The following is a 20966-nucleotide window of genomic DNA, read 5'->3' on the forward strand; positions in this document are numbered from 1 at the left end:
CCTGCGACGCGCCCGACGATTGGCCGCGGACGAGTATTGAGCTTTCGTCCGCGACACACGTGACCTCCGTTCTCCAAACCGCCGACGGAGATGACGTCAGACGACGAGCGGATTCCTGGAGGCGAAGAAGACCGCGGGCCCCCGTGTTTCGCGACGTTTTTCTTCAATTCGCGCGAATCTTTAAATCAAAATAAAATACAGAGTATGCTTGTAAGTGTCAAAATCGCTACATTTTGAATAAGTGATATTATATCCGGTATAGTATTTTGTATTTATATCTTTTTTAACCCGGGAATGCATGCCCGGGAATGAATGCCTGATTTTTTTGCATAAAATGGTTTTGCACAATATTGGGGTGATTTTTACACTCCAATTAAAAAAGTCATTGTTATCAATTACATATTGCCTATTTTTGATTGTTCTATAATATATTAGTATTTGAGGGCAATATGTAGGTACAGTGGATCAAAAAAGTGTTTGCTCACCCAGTTTTATTAAATACAATAACTTTATTCGAAAGAATAATACACAATTACGAATTGTCTCCATAAGTAACTTATTACATATACTGTATGTAATAAATTACTTATAGACACAATTCGTACTTGTGTATTATTCCTTTGAATAAAGTTATTATAAGAAAACTGGGTGTGTAAATACTTTTTTGATCCACTGTATATAGATTTGCTCAACATTTTCTGAAAATAGTAAAGAGAAACCAAAGAGATATAAAAAAAAATAGAAGAAGCATATTAAAATTACTCCGACGTGAGCTTCATTGTTTTAAATACACTGTTGGAAAATTTTTGTAGGTTTGTTAAAAAAGGTCCTTGTTAAAATTTTTGTGTAAAATAATCAACACATACATGTGTATAGATTTAACATATGCCTGCTATGTTAATTGAACTTAACAAATTTAAAATGTAAAATTATTAAAATAATTTAAAGAATATGTTAAAGTAACACAATTTGAACGTATTTATTAAATGTGTTAAAATTTACAGAAAAAGAGTGTTGATTTTATCTTACAATCTTAACTTCAACATAAAAGTTATGTTAATTGTACACATAATTAACCTCAAATTACGATCGGAATTACATTTCTTTTCTGTTGAAAAATTTTAACACAGTATCGGTGTTACCATTTAACACATCCATATTATGTTAAATTAACACAAAAATTTGAGTGGACCGTTTGGGACATGCGATTTATGTTACATTTAACACAAATTTTCCAACAGTGTAGAGTGTAAAAAATCACCCTAGGCGCTCGTTGTCGGGTTAAATATTTTAAACTCTTCGCCAAAAAATATGTGCTAAATGGCATTGGTAAATACTTTATCAGTACCTAAATAAATATTTTAAATAATACAGAAGAAACTTTGCACTCCCGATGCAGCTTAGAAATTTCGCTACATTAATACATCTAACCGAAAATTCAGATCATCTTTGGTATTTCTTTTTTAACTAGGTTGAAGATGACGTCAGGGTCGGAATTCCTGGAACTGACCTGATACCGTCTGGGAATTCAAAACCTAATATAGTTTCGTGATTGATTTTTGACCCGCATTTAATTTCATAACTATCGCAATCCATATTCAGGTATATATTAAATAAGTGAAATATTTGTTCAGTAAAAATTATAAAATTAAAAGGATTAAAATATTTATTTGAATAATACAACTGTATAATATAAAGGTTTTTCTGCATAAAAATAGATCCAACAGTTTTTACTTCTATCTTTTCTTTTTCAATGAATATAGGTTGAAAAAGAAAAGATAGAAGTGACATTTGATATTTATTAAACTTCAAAATATTATTTTTAAATTGAACTTTATTCGGTTTTATTTCAAGAGATAAAGATAAGAAATTCGTCTGTGAAATGAGGTTTTTACGTAAATTTCGGCGGCCTCGATTTTGCTGAACTCTCGCGCGCGTCTCCTTCAGCCTCGGCTTCGGCTACGGCTGCGATCGCCGAAGAACGAACGACCTTCTCTGAGGCCTCGTGCAGGTTTCCTACACAGAGCAAAAAAAAATGCCCGCTGGGTCATGGAACCTTCGATGGATATAGGCTATATAGGTTTCTCCGTATGCCTTCACCCGGTCCTCATTGTTGCTGCTCCGCGACGGGAACTCGTTCTGTAAATGAAACTGGTATCACGCTGGCAATTCATGTAGAGAGACTGAGTTTATCTTATATGATGATAAAAAAATAACCATTATATAAATTCAGTTAACTATATGTCAAGTGCGTTATAACGGGGAAAAATAAATCACACGTATCAGGAACATTTTCTGTGTCATAACCCGCAATTTATAATCGACAAGATTGACGTTAACATTATAAATATGATTTAAATATCAATAACAACGTTATTGCGGTACTTTAAATTAAAAAAATTAATCTGTAGATTGTATTTTTCGGATAAATTATAACATTTGTCGCTTGGATCTTTGCGAAAATTTAGGGACGTATAATAGGAATTCCGACGGGTTGTATTTGCCATTTTCGTTTTTTCCCTAAAGGTTGTACGTTACACTTGCTAACTCCTGCACATTTTACGACCGCGCTCTGGTCTATTTGCATTTTCTGCCGGCTTCTATAAGGACGTTCGGTGCTCCGTGAGAAAAGCAGCGCCATACCGAAAGGAATGCTAGGAATTTACTTAATAACAACTTCCTCTTGTGTACATACGTGGCAAAACCAACCAGAGAAATCTGGGCTCGCTTTCCGATATCACATATCCTTGCGTTCGCGTCTTTACTCATGTTTCGCTCAAAACGTGCCGTTTAATTGTGGTCTGCGCGCGATACAGATGAAATATTAGAAGATACAAGTCTTAACTTTATACAGATTTAAAAAAATGTTTCTTGTTAATAAGTATTGCACAATCTCGTGTTTGTTTTAAAATATTATATTTACATTTTTCGTAGGCTTAAAATATTATTTTCACCACTTTCGAATATCGTACCATTAGAGTGTTCACTCACAAGAATTCTGAACGAATATATATAAGTAAACATCCTTTTTAATATAAAGACAAGAGCATACAATATTATCGTCTATGTTTACTTATTGTTAGATCATTGATTATATGAATGTAACTATTATGCTCGGTCGTTTGGCTCAATATTGAATAAACGACAAACGTATACCGTATTTGAAATCGATTACGATCGGCCTTCGGACAGTATATGCACTAAATTTCTGTTTACGCGCATTGATACATATGTCACGTATTGATGACTCAATCGCCTGCATTGGAACTTCAATGGATGTCTCGCGATACAGCTTCGACAGAACATTCTCTGTTTTTACTGCCAACGATGAAATATCTCTTGCAACTTGTTCGCGAATGCTTGTAAGAAAATGTATTAATATATTTTCTTTCTATAAAAAAAATTGTAATGTTGAAATAATTAAAGATTTGTATTGTAATGAAAGAATAGATAACAAAATTCATAATCGTAATTTCGCGATTAACATAAAATATTCGCAAAGAACGTTGGGACAGTATTGTACCGTAAAAATTGTGTAAACAGACGCGTAGATCTTCACAAGATGCAGATTAGTTTGATTTTCGTGTTAAGACTGTGTTAAAACTGTGTGTGTAAAACGTTGAAATGTGCAAACGATGCGATGCACCGCATAGTCACGGTCATGTACATTAACAACAAGCAAGTAGCAAGAATATTATAGGATTCTGAGTATTTCTTGCAATGGTACGAGCAGCATTTAAGAGCATACCGCAGGTGTACTCACGCGATTCGCGATAGTCACACGCAAAGAAAGGGTAAAGCCTGGTTCGTCCTATTTAAAGAATTTTGTGGTCGAATAAAATATGGTGTGAACAAAATAATATCCAACGCGTTCAAGTGTGAAATGATAAAACTAGAAATTCATTAAAATACTATCTGATGCCATTATTGCAATTATTGAAAAAATTAGCCAATAATTCATATGTCGTACGAATTATATATTTTTTTGCATTTCAGATGCTTCTAAGCAAGAATTGAAAGTTTTTAGAATTTCTTGATGATCTTTACGTTAAATTGCTGACAGCATTAACGAAATTTGAGCTATCGGAAATACGCAATTTAAGAATACTATTTACATTGCTTTTTTCTAAAAGATTACATAATATTTCAAATTTGTTAAAATGTTATAAAAAAATGAGAACATTATAGGATTTGAAAATTTAAATGGTCTGTTTTCATAATTATGTTCTATATTTTCTTATTCAATCTATAACAGTTTCTCACACTGACGCGAGCATTTAGTACTTCCTTTCATTAAAAAAAGAAAATAATATTTTAATGATGCATTCTACAGGAATATGAGCCTATAATTATATATGGAAGTAGGTAGATGATTATTGATGTAAGAACTGCGAAGATAATATTATTAGAGTGAGAAAATCAGTAACAAAACATTTAATGATGCTGGCAGCAACTTTAATCATGATCTCTGATGCACAACTTCGTTATACATTTTGTCTTACATATCTTACAAATTATGTTGTTACATAATTTATTAATCGCCATTCAATCTATGATCGAAAAGCGCACATCGACATGAACAGGAACTGCAGAAGCAAATAAATGGCAAAAATACCGAAGGTCTGAGGCGGAGTCGCCGCCTAGCTGTTGGAAAAGTCTCAAGCAAATCAACTCTTAAGTAAACAGCAGGACAAATTAGAGAATTCCGAGTTCCGAGTGGACAAGTCGCACTAACCTCATTATTAAGTTGAAAAAATAGTTGCCGGAAACGGATAAAAACCGTAGCGAATAAAAACCGACAATTTTCGGATTTGAACTCGGAACCTCTTGGCTCACTAGACCAGCGAACATCTCTCTGCGCCACGATCGCCACCTATTCTGGATACAATTAAAATACATGTACATAAGAATTAATTAATATAAAAAAAGAATATATATGAATTTTCTAGGAACTCAATCTAAGAGACGACTATGAATACCCCTATCTCTTGCATTATCTTACTGCAGCTGTAAATTCTTATAACGTGTGAAAATAAAATTCAAAGTTTCTTATATTAATGAATGTTTACAAAGAGTATTCATATATGTTTAGAGAAAAAATATACAAGAAGATTTATATTCATGTTATTTTTATTTAAGCATTTTGTCCCATATCATTTCAGTCATATTACAATATATTACAAGTAACGTAGTTACCTGTTTGATGTTGTACGCAGTATATAACTTTATTTTTATATGCCTAATCCTCTAAATTTTAAGGGAATCCTAAAGCCGTCTGTAATACCGACATTTTTACTAAACGCATATCTTTTTATTGGCTTTCTTTATAGATTTAAAAAATCCTTCTCCAAAGTATACCGACATTTTTACTAAACGCATATCTTTTTATTGATTTTATGGATTTAAAAATCCTTAAAAAAAAGTTAAATTAGCACGTATACGTACTAATGCTTTCCACGACGGTCGATTTTATACCGAGAACGAAAATAATTTCAGAAATGCAAACAATAAGACGTCGACTCGTGACAACATTTGCTTCGTATAAAAATTGTACAATTTGTTGTTACAAAATGAGACCGTCATGGAGGGTGGATTACATCAAGAAATACTATACGGTTCTCAAAATTAGGATTAGATCTGTAACAAAAAAGTTATACGTGTAGATCTATTATCGTGCAATGTAGGTACTATAACTTTTCAATCCTTGTCTATATTCTCATCTATACAAGGACAGACATAGGCCGGTAACATAGAAAATGATCGAAATTATCGACATTTTCGGAGTTCGGCCTTTGGTTTAGGATCCCCTTAATGCGGTATATTTTAATGTATGAAATCGCAAAACCAACAATTTTTCAACAAACTACAGACGGAGCTCGGAAACATATTCGATCGTTTTACACTCTGTCAGGTGAAATCAATCTTCTTGTGACCTAACGACGTGAATAACAATTCATTACGTTCATTCGCAATGTTTATCGAATTGGTAAAATATGATAGTTTTTTCGTAGATATGTTTTTTTTTTACATTTCGCAAACAGCCACCTCATCAGAAGTGATACAATAGCATTATTAACATATGGCATCCGTGTGATATGTGTAAAAGAAAAAACAATATGCTGCGCATTTAATTCATTCAAAATAGAAAAATCACTCGCTCAAGGAAGCGAATCGCAGACTGATCACTCGATAACGGAACCACGGCGAGAGCTCATATTTCAATAATATCGTGGTGAATGTATTTTCTAGACAACTTTGTTACATATCAGAATACAGCCTACAGTTTATCGATTAGGTACTTATCAGTATATTCTTAGATATAATAACATCCGGCAGACTTAAAAATAATAGACATTGCCGTTTAAATTCATTTAGAAAATCTAAAAAAAATCATGTAACCGGATAAAAAATAAATCTGAAAAGTCGTAATGCGCGTCGCTCTGTTTCATTATAAAAGATTTTCTCTGTCTCGTGATTATCGATGTAAAATTCAAGAGCGTCGAATACAAGAAGGTCAGGTATGGATATACTGTCTATTTCCCATTATGTGTCATCATCTAAAATCGCAACATGTACATTGTGTAAGTTACGTCGAGGAAGAGCCCGTGGCAGTGAACAGAATGGGTATGTAAATATAAGCTACGTTCTATAATAGATTATGTGATTTGATACATTGCTTTTGCATGCATTGTTAATGATATTTCCTTCCGTGTGTGTGTTTTTTTTATACTCATTATATCTCTTATTCGTTTTGTATAGTTTAGCTATAGCAAGCATAACAATTGATTTCTTATTACGATTAGTTTTCATGATATGACATGTCAATATGTAGTAAAGTTACTCTCAGGGGACCGCCAAAAGCCAAACCATAATCGTCTTATCGTTATAATTCAGCTATACAATGACGTATATCAAAACTTATAAAATACCCAAAACCACCGTGAGAGGCGAGTCCCCTGACCCTGCATTTGCGCGGCAGATATACCGTGTATTCGTCTCTGATATGCGTTTAGAGCCAGACTTGTTATTGGTCGATAATTACGATTAAACGTTTACAACGTTTGGATGTCGAATAAATCTAACATCGATCTAGCCGACTTCTAGCTTCTAACGGGACGAACGTCGTGATACAATTGTTATTTGAACGCCGGCGGCGGCGCCCGTTGCCCGTTCGTCTTCGACGCGTCCTCCGTCATGACTGTCACCAATTCACCCACAGCTTTTCCTAAGTCGCCTGAAATAAAGAGAGAAGCCTTTAACATCCGCCTGTTTCTTCGCCGTTGCTCCTGAAGTCCAGAATTCCTATGCTGTTAAACTCACGGTTTTACCATTAATTAGACAATCAACGTGCATACATTCCAATATACACAGAAAGGAAAAGATAAGCGTGGGATGAGTCGAAAAGAAGGGTTTAGGCATACAAATGCGCGATCAACGCTAAAGATTCCCGCATTCAGTTATCGTTAGATTGCCGATGTCATCCGTTGCGTATTAAGTAACTTAGTAATCCGATATTCATGTATTTAGGCGATTTTTAGTCCCTAGGGAGAAGCACAGTGATCTCACCTTACATCCATTCTGTAGCGTGAAAACAGGAAGGCAACCGTTATTTTTATATCAATTTATTTCATGTCAAGCAGAATGTCACGTGCATCATGGAGATCGCGGGCATAGTTATAGGTTGATTATACTACAATAATTGACACACGATCAAATTCACATAGACTGAACGAACCTGCCATGTGCAACAGATTGCCCACATTGTGACTAACGCTGTGAGAATGCGGCGGTGGCGGTGGCCTCTCTAAACTGCTGACTCTGCCCTCGTTTGAACTTCCTCCACCTATGTCCGTATACCCAATAGCAATAAGCTTATCTAATTTCCATAGCGTCTGATTAAATATGTATATACAGATATGTAAACAATAGGGATTCTTCACAATCAACGGGGATAATGAAGTAAAAGATTTATTATATTTCAACTTTGTGATATTTGAAATGATTGAATTTTCTAAAGTAGTTGATTTTTTGTGACTTTATTAATTTATTATTTTATTTGTTATTAATTTAATATTTCTGTCTTTTTAAATATATGTGTTATATTAAAAAAGACAGAGCTCTTCTCCATGTGCAGAAAGCAATTTAAGTGAATGATATTCATCATTATCTCACACGCGTATCTACCTGTAATTGAAATCATCGAATCCCTATTGTATGAATATGCAGTTAGTGTAATATCAATAGAAAGGCATTAGATTCGGTTGTTACATGAGTTACAAGTGTATATGGTGGTTATTACAGTCCGATTAATTAACTGCATTAATAGGGATCCCTAATTGAGATACCTAATTTATCGCCCCCAGATATTATCGTTTATTTCCCAAGGGTTATAATCAAAATTTAGCTCTTTATTAAGTTTAAAGCTGTTTATTAGATTAGATTGATTAGAATATACCTGGAGAATCATGATAATGGCCATTCATTTTTGCTGGAGAGTCAGTTGCTAATTGTGATGCTGTTACACTTCGGGTTTGTAAAGTTCCGGTCTTCGATGGCGAAGAAGCGTTTGGCTAAAAAAAGATAATCAGATTGAACCATTTTATATTTTCGTTAATTCTTCGAATTATTAAAAATGAAAGAGCAAATATTTGAGATTCCACATTCGGGGTACCTCGTCTAGAAGCTGTCTAAGTCTTTGCAGTTGCGCCTCCAATTGGCGATTGTGGTCCTCGAGTAATTGCATGCGCGCTTCTAATCTTCCTTTATGCTGCCTCAACAGCTTAGCTTCCGCAATCATGTCGCAATCAGGCTGCCTAGTACTGTGACCGTCCTCTGGCGTTGAACCTGGCGTTTGCTTCGAGCGTAATCTTTCGTACTCTGCTTGCAATGTCGCGTTCTCCTCTTCCAATTCACGTATCATCGCCTCGAGCTCCTCTCTCTGCTCGGCATCGATCGCTGCCATGACTTGGACCGGACTTCTGGGTACGTTAATATTGTCGCCACCGTTCAGACTCTGACAGTAGTGCGCTATCAGCTGATGTTCGTCATCGCTGTCCGGCGTGGAGTTACTTCTTGTACGCGACAGCTCGACCTCGGCGAGTCGAGAGGCGTACATTTCCAAACGAGAGTGCATATCTTGGCTAAGCGAGCTGTGTTGAGGCGACGGCGCCGGGCTTTCCAGCGCGTCTCCTTCTAGGACAGTTTGCACAGGCAAATAGCCAACTCTGGGATGTTTCTTGAAGTATCGTTTGGACTTGAATTTATTGCGCAACGCTCGCGTGAAGTCGCGCACGTCTTCACCGGAGGTTGTCTGTAAAGTAACAAACAAGTCGTTCAATGTATCTGTAAAGATCGCTTCCTTTAATAATTCCTTAAGAAAATCAAGATGAATGTCTTACCGCCGTGCAATATTCTTGCATCGGATGCGTCAGCTTATGATTTTTTGCTTTGCGTCCTGAGAAGAAACAGTTCTGACACATGTCGAAGTTGAAACATTTCAAGCAACGGTATCTGAAATCCAGATATTTTTTTGTCAATACATATTTTGAAAATTTTATGTATACATATATCGATTTTTTTAAATCAATAAAACGTAATCTCACCTGAATCCTATGATAGGATACTCCTTGCATATGTTGCACTTGGCTTGGTGTTTGGCGGTCTCCGCTGCGGATAATCTATGCAATACCGGCAGCCAGACCATACTCTGTGGCTCCTGCTGCAGCCAGCTCAAAAAGTGCACGGCCTCTATCTCGTTCTTATCTTTTCCCGCCTTCTCGAAGCAGCTGCGAACACTGGGCTCGATATTCGAACCTCCGAATGCCGCGACTTCGCCCAATTGTCTCGGCACTTGTATGCAATCATGCAACAGAAGTCCTAATTTTCGTTGGTCTACCAGCCTATTGGGATCCGCAATCAAACGGAATAAATCTGTAAATAATATAAAAAATTCCCATTAAATGCACACCTTAAATACATTTGACTTATCAGGGAAAATCTTTTCATGTACTCACATCTATACTTCTCCTCCAAATGTCCTTTGCATAACAAAACCAAACCGACTTTGAACGAAAGTACTCGAATTTGACCGGTTCGTTGGCTGAAAATTATAGCGAAGAATAAGTTGTAAGTACTACGATAATGCTACGCATAATGTTTTGAGGATTGCTAATATAACTTAAAAATTGGACGATCTTGTCCAATTGCTTAATATTGTCTAATAATAATTATCCAGACAGCATGCATGTCTGATGGGTATCTAATTATCTGATTTTGTCTGAACTAATCTGAACAAATATAAAAAAATATATATGTACTAGGTGTGAATCGAACATGAATAATAACAGATACGGTGACAAAATTTGATAGTTAAAAAATATATTCACTTAGTATACCTATCATATACATTGAGCAGCCAGTTGATGGCCAAGTCAATGCATAGCGGTACCGACACCTGCGTTGGATTGTCTGCTGCGATTACTTCGTACAGCGATGTCAGTACTGTTACCATATCGGGGATGTCGATCAGTTTGTCATTCTGCGCCCGAAGCCCGTGTGAATCGAACTGTTCCAATGCGGTGGAAAGGCTCAACATGTCCACTAAAAGTGACAAACAAAAAAATATATAACCGTTATATAAATAACTATTCTACAATAAAAATAGAACATTTATTTATTCTGTGACTTTTTATTTTCAAGATATTGGTATTAGAAAATAATAGAAAATTAAGATAAATGAAGATATTCTCATGGTATCGATTAGTTTGCTAAATGCGCGTTTAAATAGCAATTAAACAGCAATAAAACAAATAATTTTGATTACCAGAGATGCGAAAATACTCACGGCACAGTCGCTTCTGAACGGTACGCAGTTTCATGGCGGTTCGATAAGCGGAAAAGCGAACTTCGTTTAGATCCGCGAGCGAAGACATCAGTTCTATCATTTTCGGATGATCCCAATGCGTAGTCTCCAATTGATGGCTGTAAAAGATTTTATTTTTATTTATTTATTTAAGTATGTACACGAAGAAATATAATATAATATAAAATAACGCAATAATCTCCTATATATTTTAATACATTCGAATTGAAGAAAACCTTTGACATATATTCAAATGTTATATAATATATCATAACTGAACGTATTATACAATAAATTTTTGAATTTTCGAATTTATTAGGTTTATTTAAATATTAAAATTGATTGGATATTCGTTGTTATTTAAATATTCGATTAGATTACGAATGTTTCTTTTAGAAACATAAGACTCGATCGTGTCAGTAAAAGCACTCGATCGCCTCAGAAATAACCGTGCCGTACGGTTTGGGAATTTCGAGGCGACCGTGCGGGTGGTGCAAGGAAGATCGATTACTTGATATAGTAAGGCACTTTGGCGGGTGTGAGGGCTCTCTCCCATGGTGGTTCTACGCTGCTCGCGAGGAAAGCCTGACTACCCGGAGTGCTGCCATCCTTCCCGAATCCGCTTAGCAACTTGTAACGCTCGTCAACCGCTACTTGCAGCACCTTCCACCTGCGAAAACACACGAAAAAGTTAACGTCGTTGCGTTCCCGAATTCAAAGCCCGTCGCAAGGCAGGCTGTAAAAATAAGTCTCACAGTGTCGAGCGAATTTTAAATTCTTTACTCTGATACCGGCGACACTTGCACAGAGTGACGCAGCTAGGAAAAGAAGCGTCTCAAATCCTTGGATGGTCGTAAAGAAGATATCTCGCGCGACTTCCGTTATTATTCAGATAGAATCGTAATGTCTGAAAAATTCCGATGTCGCGGATTGCTCGAAGGATTTCCACGATTAAATTCCACGGTTCCATGGCATCGTGTACATCGCTGATATTCATCGAGTTTTGCATAGAACTCGCGGTCGGAAGTCGCGCGATAAATTTTTACGCGGTCGTCAAGTCCACACATACCTGGTGTTCAGATCTTCGAGTTTCGCCAGTAGAGCGTGAGAAACGATGACGCTGCTCGATGCGAAGACGCTCGCCTGGTCGTTCGCGTCCTCGATGTTCCTCTGGATTGGTACCAGTCGTTCGCCGAATTTCTGCAACTGCTCGAGCAGTTCCGTCGCTTCGTTGGCGTCGCTTGGATTCTGCCAGCCGCTCTGGATCGCCTCGGCCGCGGCCATCCGCGAGGAGAGATCCTCGAGGGACTTTTGGAAGACACATATTTTCTGAAATCAGAACGGAAACCACTAAATCAAGACGTTCATCATTCGTTCATCATTGTTCGTCATTTATTTGTGGGGATTATATATGATAATTGCTATATATATATTAATTTATAAGTTGATGTTTACTTGTAGTAACTGTACAATTAAAGAAATATTATATAAAGAAATACCTCAGTTAAGCGTGATTCTTTTATGTCTTTCAATTGTCTCTACTGTTGAGTTTTTTGTTTTAAAAAAAGCTGACGCCGATGCACTACACTATACATATATGTATTTGTATACTACGCCTTATCAATTTGAATGTCGATAATTAATAAAACCAAGCATACGAGTACGTTTTGGGAGCTTTCCAGCAAGCGACACTAGTCGACACAATTCGATACAAGTATCGTTTTATCTTTGTTACTCATTGCCAAAAAAGAAAGATAGAACGATGTTTTGTGTCGACTTGTGTTGCTTGCTGGAAAGCTCATGCCTTTGTGATTTTTCCCAACTCTTCCTAACAGTATTTTGTCTCTTAACAATATCGGGCACGTGGGTACAATATTTTCAACACAAATTTAAAAAAATGTGAACATCATTTTATTATAATAATTATTATAATCAACATTGTAATGATTGTACAGACGAAAAGTCATAAAACAATTTCATCATGTATACAAGCTCTTATGTATAATAATCTTTACAGCTAAGCTTTATTTTTTAGCTTGACAATAATGTGAACAAAGCTTGTACTTTAATTTCAATGTTTGATTTCTAGAATCGAGCAATTAGAAATAAAGCTAACTGACTTACCTATTAGCAAAAAATTCAAACATTATATCAATATTTATGTTTAGTAAAGGTTCACATGTGTCTCTTAGACCTTCACCAAGATCTTTTCTCTTGGTAATCGATATGTCATATATTTAGTAATACACGGTCCATGATATTGAGTGGATATAATTCCGTGTCGGGGAAAAAGTTAGTCCGAAATAGGAGCATTTTGAAATATACGATACTGAAATAGATTTGTGGTAACATTTATCAGAATCATTTTATCATTGCGAAACAACATTTAATCAGACATCATAAAATGTATTTAGAAGGTAAATTCCTAATACAATGGAAAAACGACACTTACGCACTTTGGGAACATTTCTTAAGAGACGACGAGTTTATAGCACATTGCCAACTTTGTGGCAACTCACTTAAGTATGCATGTAGACAAGATATAGAGAAACATATGAATCGGAATCATAAAGAAGAAGTAGCTAAAATACGAGAAAAAATTGCTTGTAGCTGGCTATCGCGACATTTCAAATTCACAAATCATTTAGCAATCTGCCAATTGGGATGCTTGCCAAAATACAGAGCTAAAATATTTCAAGGACTAGATTTCTTAACGTCTCACTTGGCTATACATCATAACACAAAAGAATATTCAATCTGTGAAGGAAGAACTGGAGATAATAACGCAGATGGAATGACACAACAATCTGTAAATGAAAGAAATTATGCTGGTCCAAGTTCTCGTTATGATAATACACATCCCCAATCTCTTGGAAATCAAGAAGATCAACAGGGGTAAACATCTTACATATTATAGTCTTTTATTTATCCTTTATTATTAATATAGTTATTATGTGCAACTAACATAAAAAATTTAGTATCTAATTTAAAAATATAGAGACTATGTAAATTTCAATCTAATATTTAACGAATATTTTTTATAAATGTTATAATTATTCGAGTTCAATAATATTATTTGCACAAGTTCATGTGCAAATTTTGTTAATTCAAATATGCTTATTTTTATTTATTATCTACACTGAGAAAAAAAAGCTGTTGCTTCAATTAAAATGTTATCACGGGGTGCCAAAAACATAAGTAGTTTATTCAATTGTATTATTATTGACTCTTATTATTTACATTTCTTAAAATGGAATTATTTAATTATTGGTTTAATAATCCAGATATTGGGTCTAATAATAATACAATTAAATAAACTACTTATGTTTTTGGCACCCCGTGATAGCATTTTAATTGAAGTAACAGCTTTTTTTTCTCAGTGTAATATATTCAATAATTGATAGATATTCTCTTTGGCAACATTTCTTAAGAGATGACAAGTTTATAGTACACTTTTATTTATTATCTATAATATATTCAATAATTGATAGATATTCTCATACGCAAGTATTACAAAATTTAAATAGGAATTGTGTTTAAACATCATCAAGTAACATACATGACTGCAATATAATCTTGTAATTCTAATTACATTAGTAGTTTTCCTATTTTTTAATCTGTGTATACATGCATTGCAGATCCAATGTGGGCAACAGTGGACAGTCCAGCAGCGGACAACAAGGATCTAAAATCTACAATTCACTTTCTGAATTTATTAATGATTTACCAGACGAGATTCTTATGCAATACCAGGAAAAACAATAGCGTTGACGAAGATATTGGAATATATCAATAAATAAATGTTTGACAAGGAACTTTATTTCGCATTGTTACATAATCATAAAACTATTTCATAATTCAAACATCAATTATCTTACAAATATAACTTACTAATTGCCTTATTAATTTTTATTATTAATATAGTATTGCCAGTTAAAAAATTAAAATATGTATTCCAATTCAACGTAAATTCGAATTATATACATACTTATATACATACTTATTCACATATAAATATTAATCAGTGCAATACACGCTTTACAATACGAAAGTGCACGAAACGTCCAAGTTGTTTTATTGCCGTAATTACGGCTAAAAGTAATATTCCCTGTATGAAGGAAAAAGCATGAGCTGCTATTTGCGAACGGACAGAAAAGTGGTAAGCATAATTGTACGCACAGAATTTTATGGTCATGCAAGATGTATTTATCGTATTATCGTTTACATTTATCGTAATGCATTTCAGAAGCACGCTGTTATTATCGGATCAAGCGTAATCAAATTATGACCACTTTAGGTAATTTTGTCTTTTGATTCGTGACTAATGCACGTGGTTTATCACTGAGACGGAATTTAGTTTAATCTTCAGTTGAGAAAACCCCGGCGGAGTATTAAAAAAATTAATGCTTTCCTTTGACTCTATTTATAGTTTTCTGAATTGGGATTAAAAAACAGAAATAACAGTTTAAAAATTCGATACATTAAGTTTTTCTTAAGACAAATCTTGAAAATAAAAGAAGAAAGAAATATGGAATTGTAAAAGGTACTTAATTTTCAAGAAACGTTACTTTAGAAGACTTACAAAATTTGAGATTTAATTACACAAAGGTAATTAATAATAAAACTTAAAAAGTCAGAAAAATGGATTTTAGTTACATTTATGTTGCAAAAAACTTTGTTTTGAACTGATCAATAAATTCGTAGGAATTGTTAAATATTATCCAAAAAATTGTTATTAAAAAACTTATATGGTTATTAAAAGACATGGCAAGAAATCTAAGTCAGCAAAATAATAAAGCAAATAATTCCTTTACAGCGAAATAATTTCTGCCGTTTCTTTTTTTCTAGCACTTGCGAGGGAACGAACAGAGAGATATGAGACAATCGCTAAGTACAAATGGCGTGCTCTCTCAGCCCTTTCAATTTTCATTCCTGGACAAGGCGCGGTAACCGGCGTCGCGATAAAATTCTCCGGGCATTTATCAGTCGGCGATACGACACGAAGAGAGCAGAAAGAGCGGAAAAACGGAGGAGGAGGACGGTCGGTTGGTCCCAGGATGGCATTTGCATTCCAAATAAACGCCGTCGACGGACGCTAAATCGCTCTAATTAGTCGTCTCCCTATGAAAGTGCTTTAAGCGTCCCTTGTTCCGAGAGCGGGATAAGGAAAAAGGCCGACGCGTAAAAGCGGAGTGCGAATGGAAGAGAAAGAGAGAAGGAGAGAAGAAGTTAGGATCTTACTTCCGTGACGAAGGAAAGTGGGATGATCGAACCGATGAAAATGCCGGAAAAAGCTGAGTCGCAGCACTCTTTGTTCTTAATCATTTAGAGAAAGAGCGATAATGTGAATTATCATTGATAAAACGTGCAATCGTGGAATGGCGGAAGTTCAAGCTGAATCGCTTGAAGATGAAGTGCTGGTATTTTGCGCTGGATTTTATTACAAAAGAAATGAAATAACTCTCGACAGATTAGGGGATAAATAATTTCTAGATAAACAATATCGTCCATTTGTACAATATCGTTATGTTACATCATCGCGTTTAGTTTATGCATGGCAATCTGCTGTATTTTATACGAAAAATAATTACCGTGATTACTGACCAGAGTTAAAATGTATTACAATTCTCGCGCGTTCATTTGATTATTCCGTATATATACGTATATGTATATACGTGTTACATGATAAACGGATGGTATGAATACTGCATCATCCGTGACGTGAATTGTGTCCAACATAAAGCATCTCTAATAACGTTCGTGCTAATGAGGAATTATTGAGTTCAATGAAAACGTAATTATTCAGAATGCTAAAACGCGCAATGTTTTCGCACCGTTCTTGCGCCGTTCTCGCGTGCATCTGCACGAAATCAGTGTGAAAAAAAAAATCGTTGTAACGAGTGCCATGGGGGCAATCTTGTTGGCGAACCAGATTTATCTCGGCGTATGCCCGCACGCACGCACTTCGCGTTCTGGTTACGTAATAAAAAGTACGAGAGTAAGACAGTAATTTGATTGTACAATAAGATCTCTCCGCGCATGGACACGCAAAGACGGAGTTATTTAATACGCCTGAACTGACACGCGTGGCATGTTAAATGTAATACTCCGTGTTTATTTAGCCGAGATTTAAAAAGAGCAAACTTTAAAGCGGGAGACGGTGCATTTTATAATCGCGCTTTCACGCAGCTTTTACATAAACAGCATCAGGTGTCGCTGGATAAAACTCGGGAAGCAGGATTACAAAGTTTAACTCATCGAAAAAGACGCGCGATAGTATTTCGAGCAATTAAAGTAATTTGTAATTTAAAAATTTTAATTATAAAGCGTACGTTAGAGAGAATTTCTCTTTATACAAATAAATTTAAGTCTCTCTTTGGATGATATAATCCGTTAAAATTCAATGTAAAGTTTTGTTTATAATTTTATGTGCTTTATACTTTGATCCATTTTATACATAAGCTGATTTATTCTAATTCTTCTTTTTTGTATTTCGAAATGTATATAAAATTATAAATGAAATTTTTTTACGTAATTTAAAACTCAAAAACTCTCAATATCAAAATCTTCAATTCGGAATTATTAAATTCATATTTGTTTTCTTTCATATAAGAGATAGTATAATGTATATTGTATATGGCGAAATGTTTGCAATTCAGCTATTAATAAGAAAGTATTCTGCGCATCTTACATAGAAACTGTTCTGTATTTTATTCTACAAAGTAACATATAAAAAATAATCGAATGGGTGCATTTATATGTACATGTATGTATGTATCGTTAAAAAAATCAGGAAAGAGAATCGGTCTTTACGCGCGACGTGTTAGTCAAGTCGACCGCAATAATTCGCTCGGCGAAGTGCACAGGAAGTACGCGCTGACACGCCGGCAAGTGACGCAGCCACGGTTCCGTCGTAAATAAAATTACGACGAATAAAGAAAATAAGAAGAAAAACGGTGGAAGCTCCGGCCGGAAATGGAGAACCCGAGGACTTCATTCTAACGCTCTCTAACAAGAGCGGGCGAAATAATAACATCCTTCGATTCCGATTGGTTCCGCCGTGTTTCAGCGGAACAGACCCTAGACGGAAGTATAATAATTCCGCGAAAGGACGGTAAGAAAAAACGGGAGAGACGTGCAGCTGACGCGGGATGTAAAAATTGGAATGCGACCATATTTCTGCGCAAAAGACAATTTCGTAATTTTAGCTTGGAAGTAAAGTGACCCATATTTTTTCGTGTATCATATAAGTGACAATTGATCCAAAGATGCAGGAGGCGAGACAAAAATTCGTACTCTTATCGTACCTCTCAGAAATTTTGCTTTCACAGTGCTGATGCTCTTGCTGAAACGTGGGGCACCGAGTAACTTTACTCAGACGTCACACTTCGTGACTCTCATTACAGGTTCTCCATTTTATTCCCGTGATAAATCGTGCCGAAAGAAATTCCGCCCGATTTTCGCCGGGAATGACGTGGACGGGTGACGGATTGTGTACCTGGACGTGAACTAATTGGCAGGTCCGTCGATAGCACGGGGCCTGGTTAGGCCTTCGCGTCTGAAAATCGTCGGGTCCGCCGGAGGCCGAGGCCAAAATAATTTCTCGCCGCGGCATCTGCAGTGTCATTTATTATGTGGCCAACCGGGCAATTAAAGTTAACTCGGCCGTGTCCCGGCATCGTCCCCGCTCTCCCGTTCTCGGCCTTTCCTCGGCGGTTTCCTCGTGTCGTACGTCCTGGCGAAGAAACTTCTTCGTGGAATTTGCTAAGCTAATTGTCTGGCGCCGTCCGATATTCCTCTGGCTGTATGCACCATTCGTGGACCATTTGGCAATTAGCTATTTGACTTGCAATTCGTCGCGAGAGTTCTCGTTCCCTCTGCTTCTCTCGTTGCACCTTTTTTTTTATAATTGTTACCGAGCGAATTATTAGTTAAATTTATACACGCGATTGACGAATGCGAAAAATCAGGAAAAAAGCGTTTTTTTTTTTTTAAATAGAAATATTCAATCAAGACCTTGAAAGTATTTCTGCGAAGCAGCTGCACTGGAAAGGCTTTAGCCTTTCTTGGAATTCTACCTGCGAAGATACTTTCATTCGCTGAACAAAGGCGTAATTCAAGATGAGTCAGGTGCAAGTAAACAGAGAGTTTGAAAGATTACAACATCTTAAAATGTTTCCAATTAACTGATAAAATATCACTCAGTTAAATTATCTCTCTCTCTCTCTCTCTCTCTCTCTCTCTCTCTCTCTCTCTCTCTCTCTCTCTCTCTCTCTCTCTCTCTCTCTCTCTCTCTCTCTCTCTCTCTTTCTGCAAAAGTATATTCAGTTTCATACATTGCAATGAAAATTATATTAGTCGACTTCTACAAGATGAGTCCATTAAATTTAGCTCTTCATTATTTGGACTTTAGCTGCTCGGTATTTTGAGCTTTGTTGGAAATATTAAATTGAGCTTTCTAACACAAAATTTTTAAATAGAGAGATTGGTCTTTAAAAGAACGTTATCGGACAAGATTATTTCTATAATTACTTTTATTTAAATTAGCATTTTCGTGATGTTCTTTTCTTACGTTTATACGTAACATTGCTTTAGCTCGCAATTAGTTGCAAGAGTATTATATGAGAAAAGATGAATGCACGATGAAAAATACAGGCAACGGAAACAGGGAATAACACAGACAATATATTTTTAACCTATCGGAAGCCGTGTATTAATGTTATTACACCATCAGCTTTATTCCTGATTTCTTATTTATAATTGCTAATGTCTGTTCCTTGTTCCTTATATTTTTCATTGTGCGGAGGCCTTTACAATTACAATATTTAAAAACATTTCAATAAAAGAAGAAGCGAAACAGTAATGTATAAAACTTTCATATATAGAAGTTTTCTTGGACCGAGATCGTTATAAACTACGCTAAGAGACTTAGCCGTACAATATTGAAACACACTGTGTACGATGAATCTTATATGCAGTCATCTGCAGTCATCTTATATGCAGTCTCTATCTAGATAGGGATAGGATTCCACTAATCTCTGTACATTATATCTCGTATATTCTAAGGAAACCATAGCATCGACGCGGGAGAGACGCAAGAGCGAGCGCAAGAGTCATCGCATGCTTCGGGGACTCGCGGTGCGGCATCTAGAAAAATTGAATATTTCAATACATGTAATTTTTAATAATTAATTTTCATTATTTTCTAACTTACGTCCATGTAAACCCAGAGAAGGAACCCTCTCGGGTTCTTTCTCTGCAGTGATGAGTTGTCTCAGTTCCCACGGAATCCAATTCGGAACCGTGTCGACACGGTTCTTTTCTACGAAATAAATAAAAATTCAATAATAAAGCTCACTTATATTTTATTTTAATGTAATTTTAATTAACAGTGCTTACTCTCTTTTTTCTTTTTCGTATGCAAATAAACTATGTTCTCCTCCCAAGAATCCTCCGCGTCTATCTCTTTGTAGAAGTCGGTAATTTGACGCCTTTCCATAATATTGCGGATTATAGTTCGCAGTTTTCGATCTCGACCGCGATAACTCAATTGATCCATAATCCTTAACATTGGGTAGGGACACTTATACGCAAAACTCCGAAAAATGTTATAATTTTCCTCTTTATCATCCGATAAAGCGGATAAATATTCGGCTGCATTAAATTTTGGATCTAGATCACAGGACAGCATAAAAAAGTCTTCCAGAGTTTTACGAAGTGCCATATCGAACACGTGTTAGCTTCTTCTTCTTCTTCTATTAAATTGGCTCCTGCCGCTTTTCAGCGGACAATACGGCCAGCATTTGCCACTGTTTGTTTAACAAAGTCTGGAACACGTTAGCGTGACAAAGTCTAAATGGAAATCACTGAAAGTCTGAGTGGGGATCAATGCAGACAGTAACAGTCGCAATACTTAAAAAAAATAATTTTCCTTCCGGACAAAACACGTCCGAACCGGTCCGCGCACGTTGAGCGAATCTGAACACGTGTTAGCGACCAGGAAAACTAACGAAAACTGTGTCGCAGAATACAGAAATACAGAGATGGAGCCTGAGTCTAGTACCTAGACAAGGCGGAAAAGCCACTGTGGGAGGAGCGACGAGAT

General features: G+C 35.8%; 1 protein-coding gene and 2 long non-coding RNA genes across 13 annotated transcripts in view; 1 reads left to right on the top strand and 2 right to left on the bottom strand.

Moving 5' to 3' along the window:
* The first annotated feature begins 22 nt into the window (after positions 1-22).
* LOC139773095 (uncharacterized) lies at positions 23-1680 on the top strand. Its single transcript, XR_011718271.1, has 2 exons — positions 23-210; positions 1472-1680. It is a non-coding gene; the product is annotated as an uncharacterized lncRNA (long non-coding RNA).
* Positions 1681-5112: 3432 nt separating this feature from the next.
* The window catches only part of LOC139773086 (dystrophin, isoforms A/C/F/G/H), a 470778-nt gene continuing 454924 nt past the window's right edge, over positions 5113-20966 (bottom strand). For 8 of the 11 annotated variants that reach the window (XM_071707318.1, XM_071707327.1, XM_071707317.1 and 5 more), the window contains 11 exons: positions 11931-12190; positions 11373-11531; positions 10844-10980; positions 10386-10599; positions 10014-10099; positions 9603-9930; positions 9399-9510; positions 8672-9310; positions 8456-8570; positions 7736-7843; positions 5113-7234 (listed from right to left, as the gene is read on the bottom strand). In XM_071707318.1, coding sequence (XP_071563419.1) covers positions 7137-7234; positions 7736-7843; positions 8456-8570; positions 8672-9310; positions 9399-9510; positions 9603-9930; positions 10014-10099; positions 10386-10599; positions 10844-10980; positions 11373-11531; positions 11931-12190 — 2256 coding nt within the window. In that variant the 3' untranslated portion in view covers positions 5113-7136. Of the gene's footprint in view, positions 7235-7566; positions 7579-7735; positions 7844-8455; positions 8571-8671; positions 9311-9398; positions 9511-9602; positions 9931-10013; positions 10100-10385; positions 10600-10843; positions 10981-11372; positions 11532-11930; positions 12191-20966 lie in introns of all 11 variants that reach the window. The other 3 variants (XM_071707324.1, XM_071707319.1, XM_071707326.1) reach the window with 3 other exon arrangements.
* Positions 19378-20852, bottom strand: LOC139773096 (uncharacterized). Its single transcript, XR_011718272.1, has 3 exons — positions 20261-20852; positions 20076-20183; positions 19378-20008 (listed from the first exon to the last, which is right to left on the bottom strand). It is a non-coding gene; the product is annotated as an uncharacterized lncRNA (long non-coding RNA).

The sequence above is a fragment of the Temnothorax nylanderi genome, unplaced genomic scaffold (genome assembly GCF_030848795.1).
Source record: "Temnothorax nylanderi isolate EJ_2023f unplaced genomic scaffold, tnyl_v1.0 TNYL_tig0057_pilon, whole genome shotgun sequence".
Taxonomy (NCBI): Eukaryota; Metazoa; Arthropoda; class Insecta; order Hymenoptera; family Formicidae; genus Temnothorax; species Temnothorax nylanderi.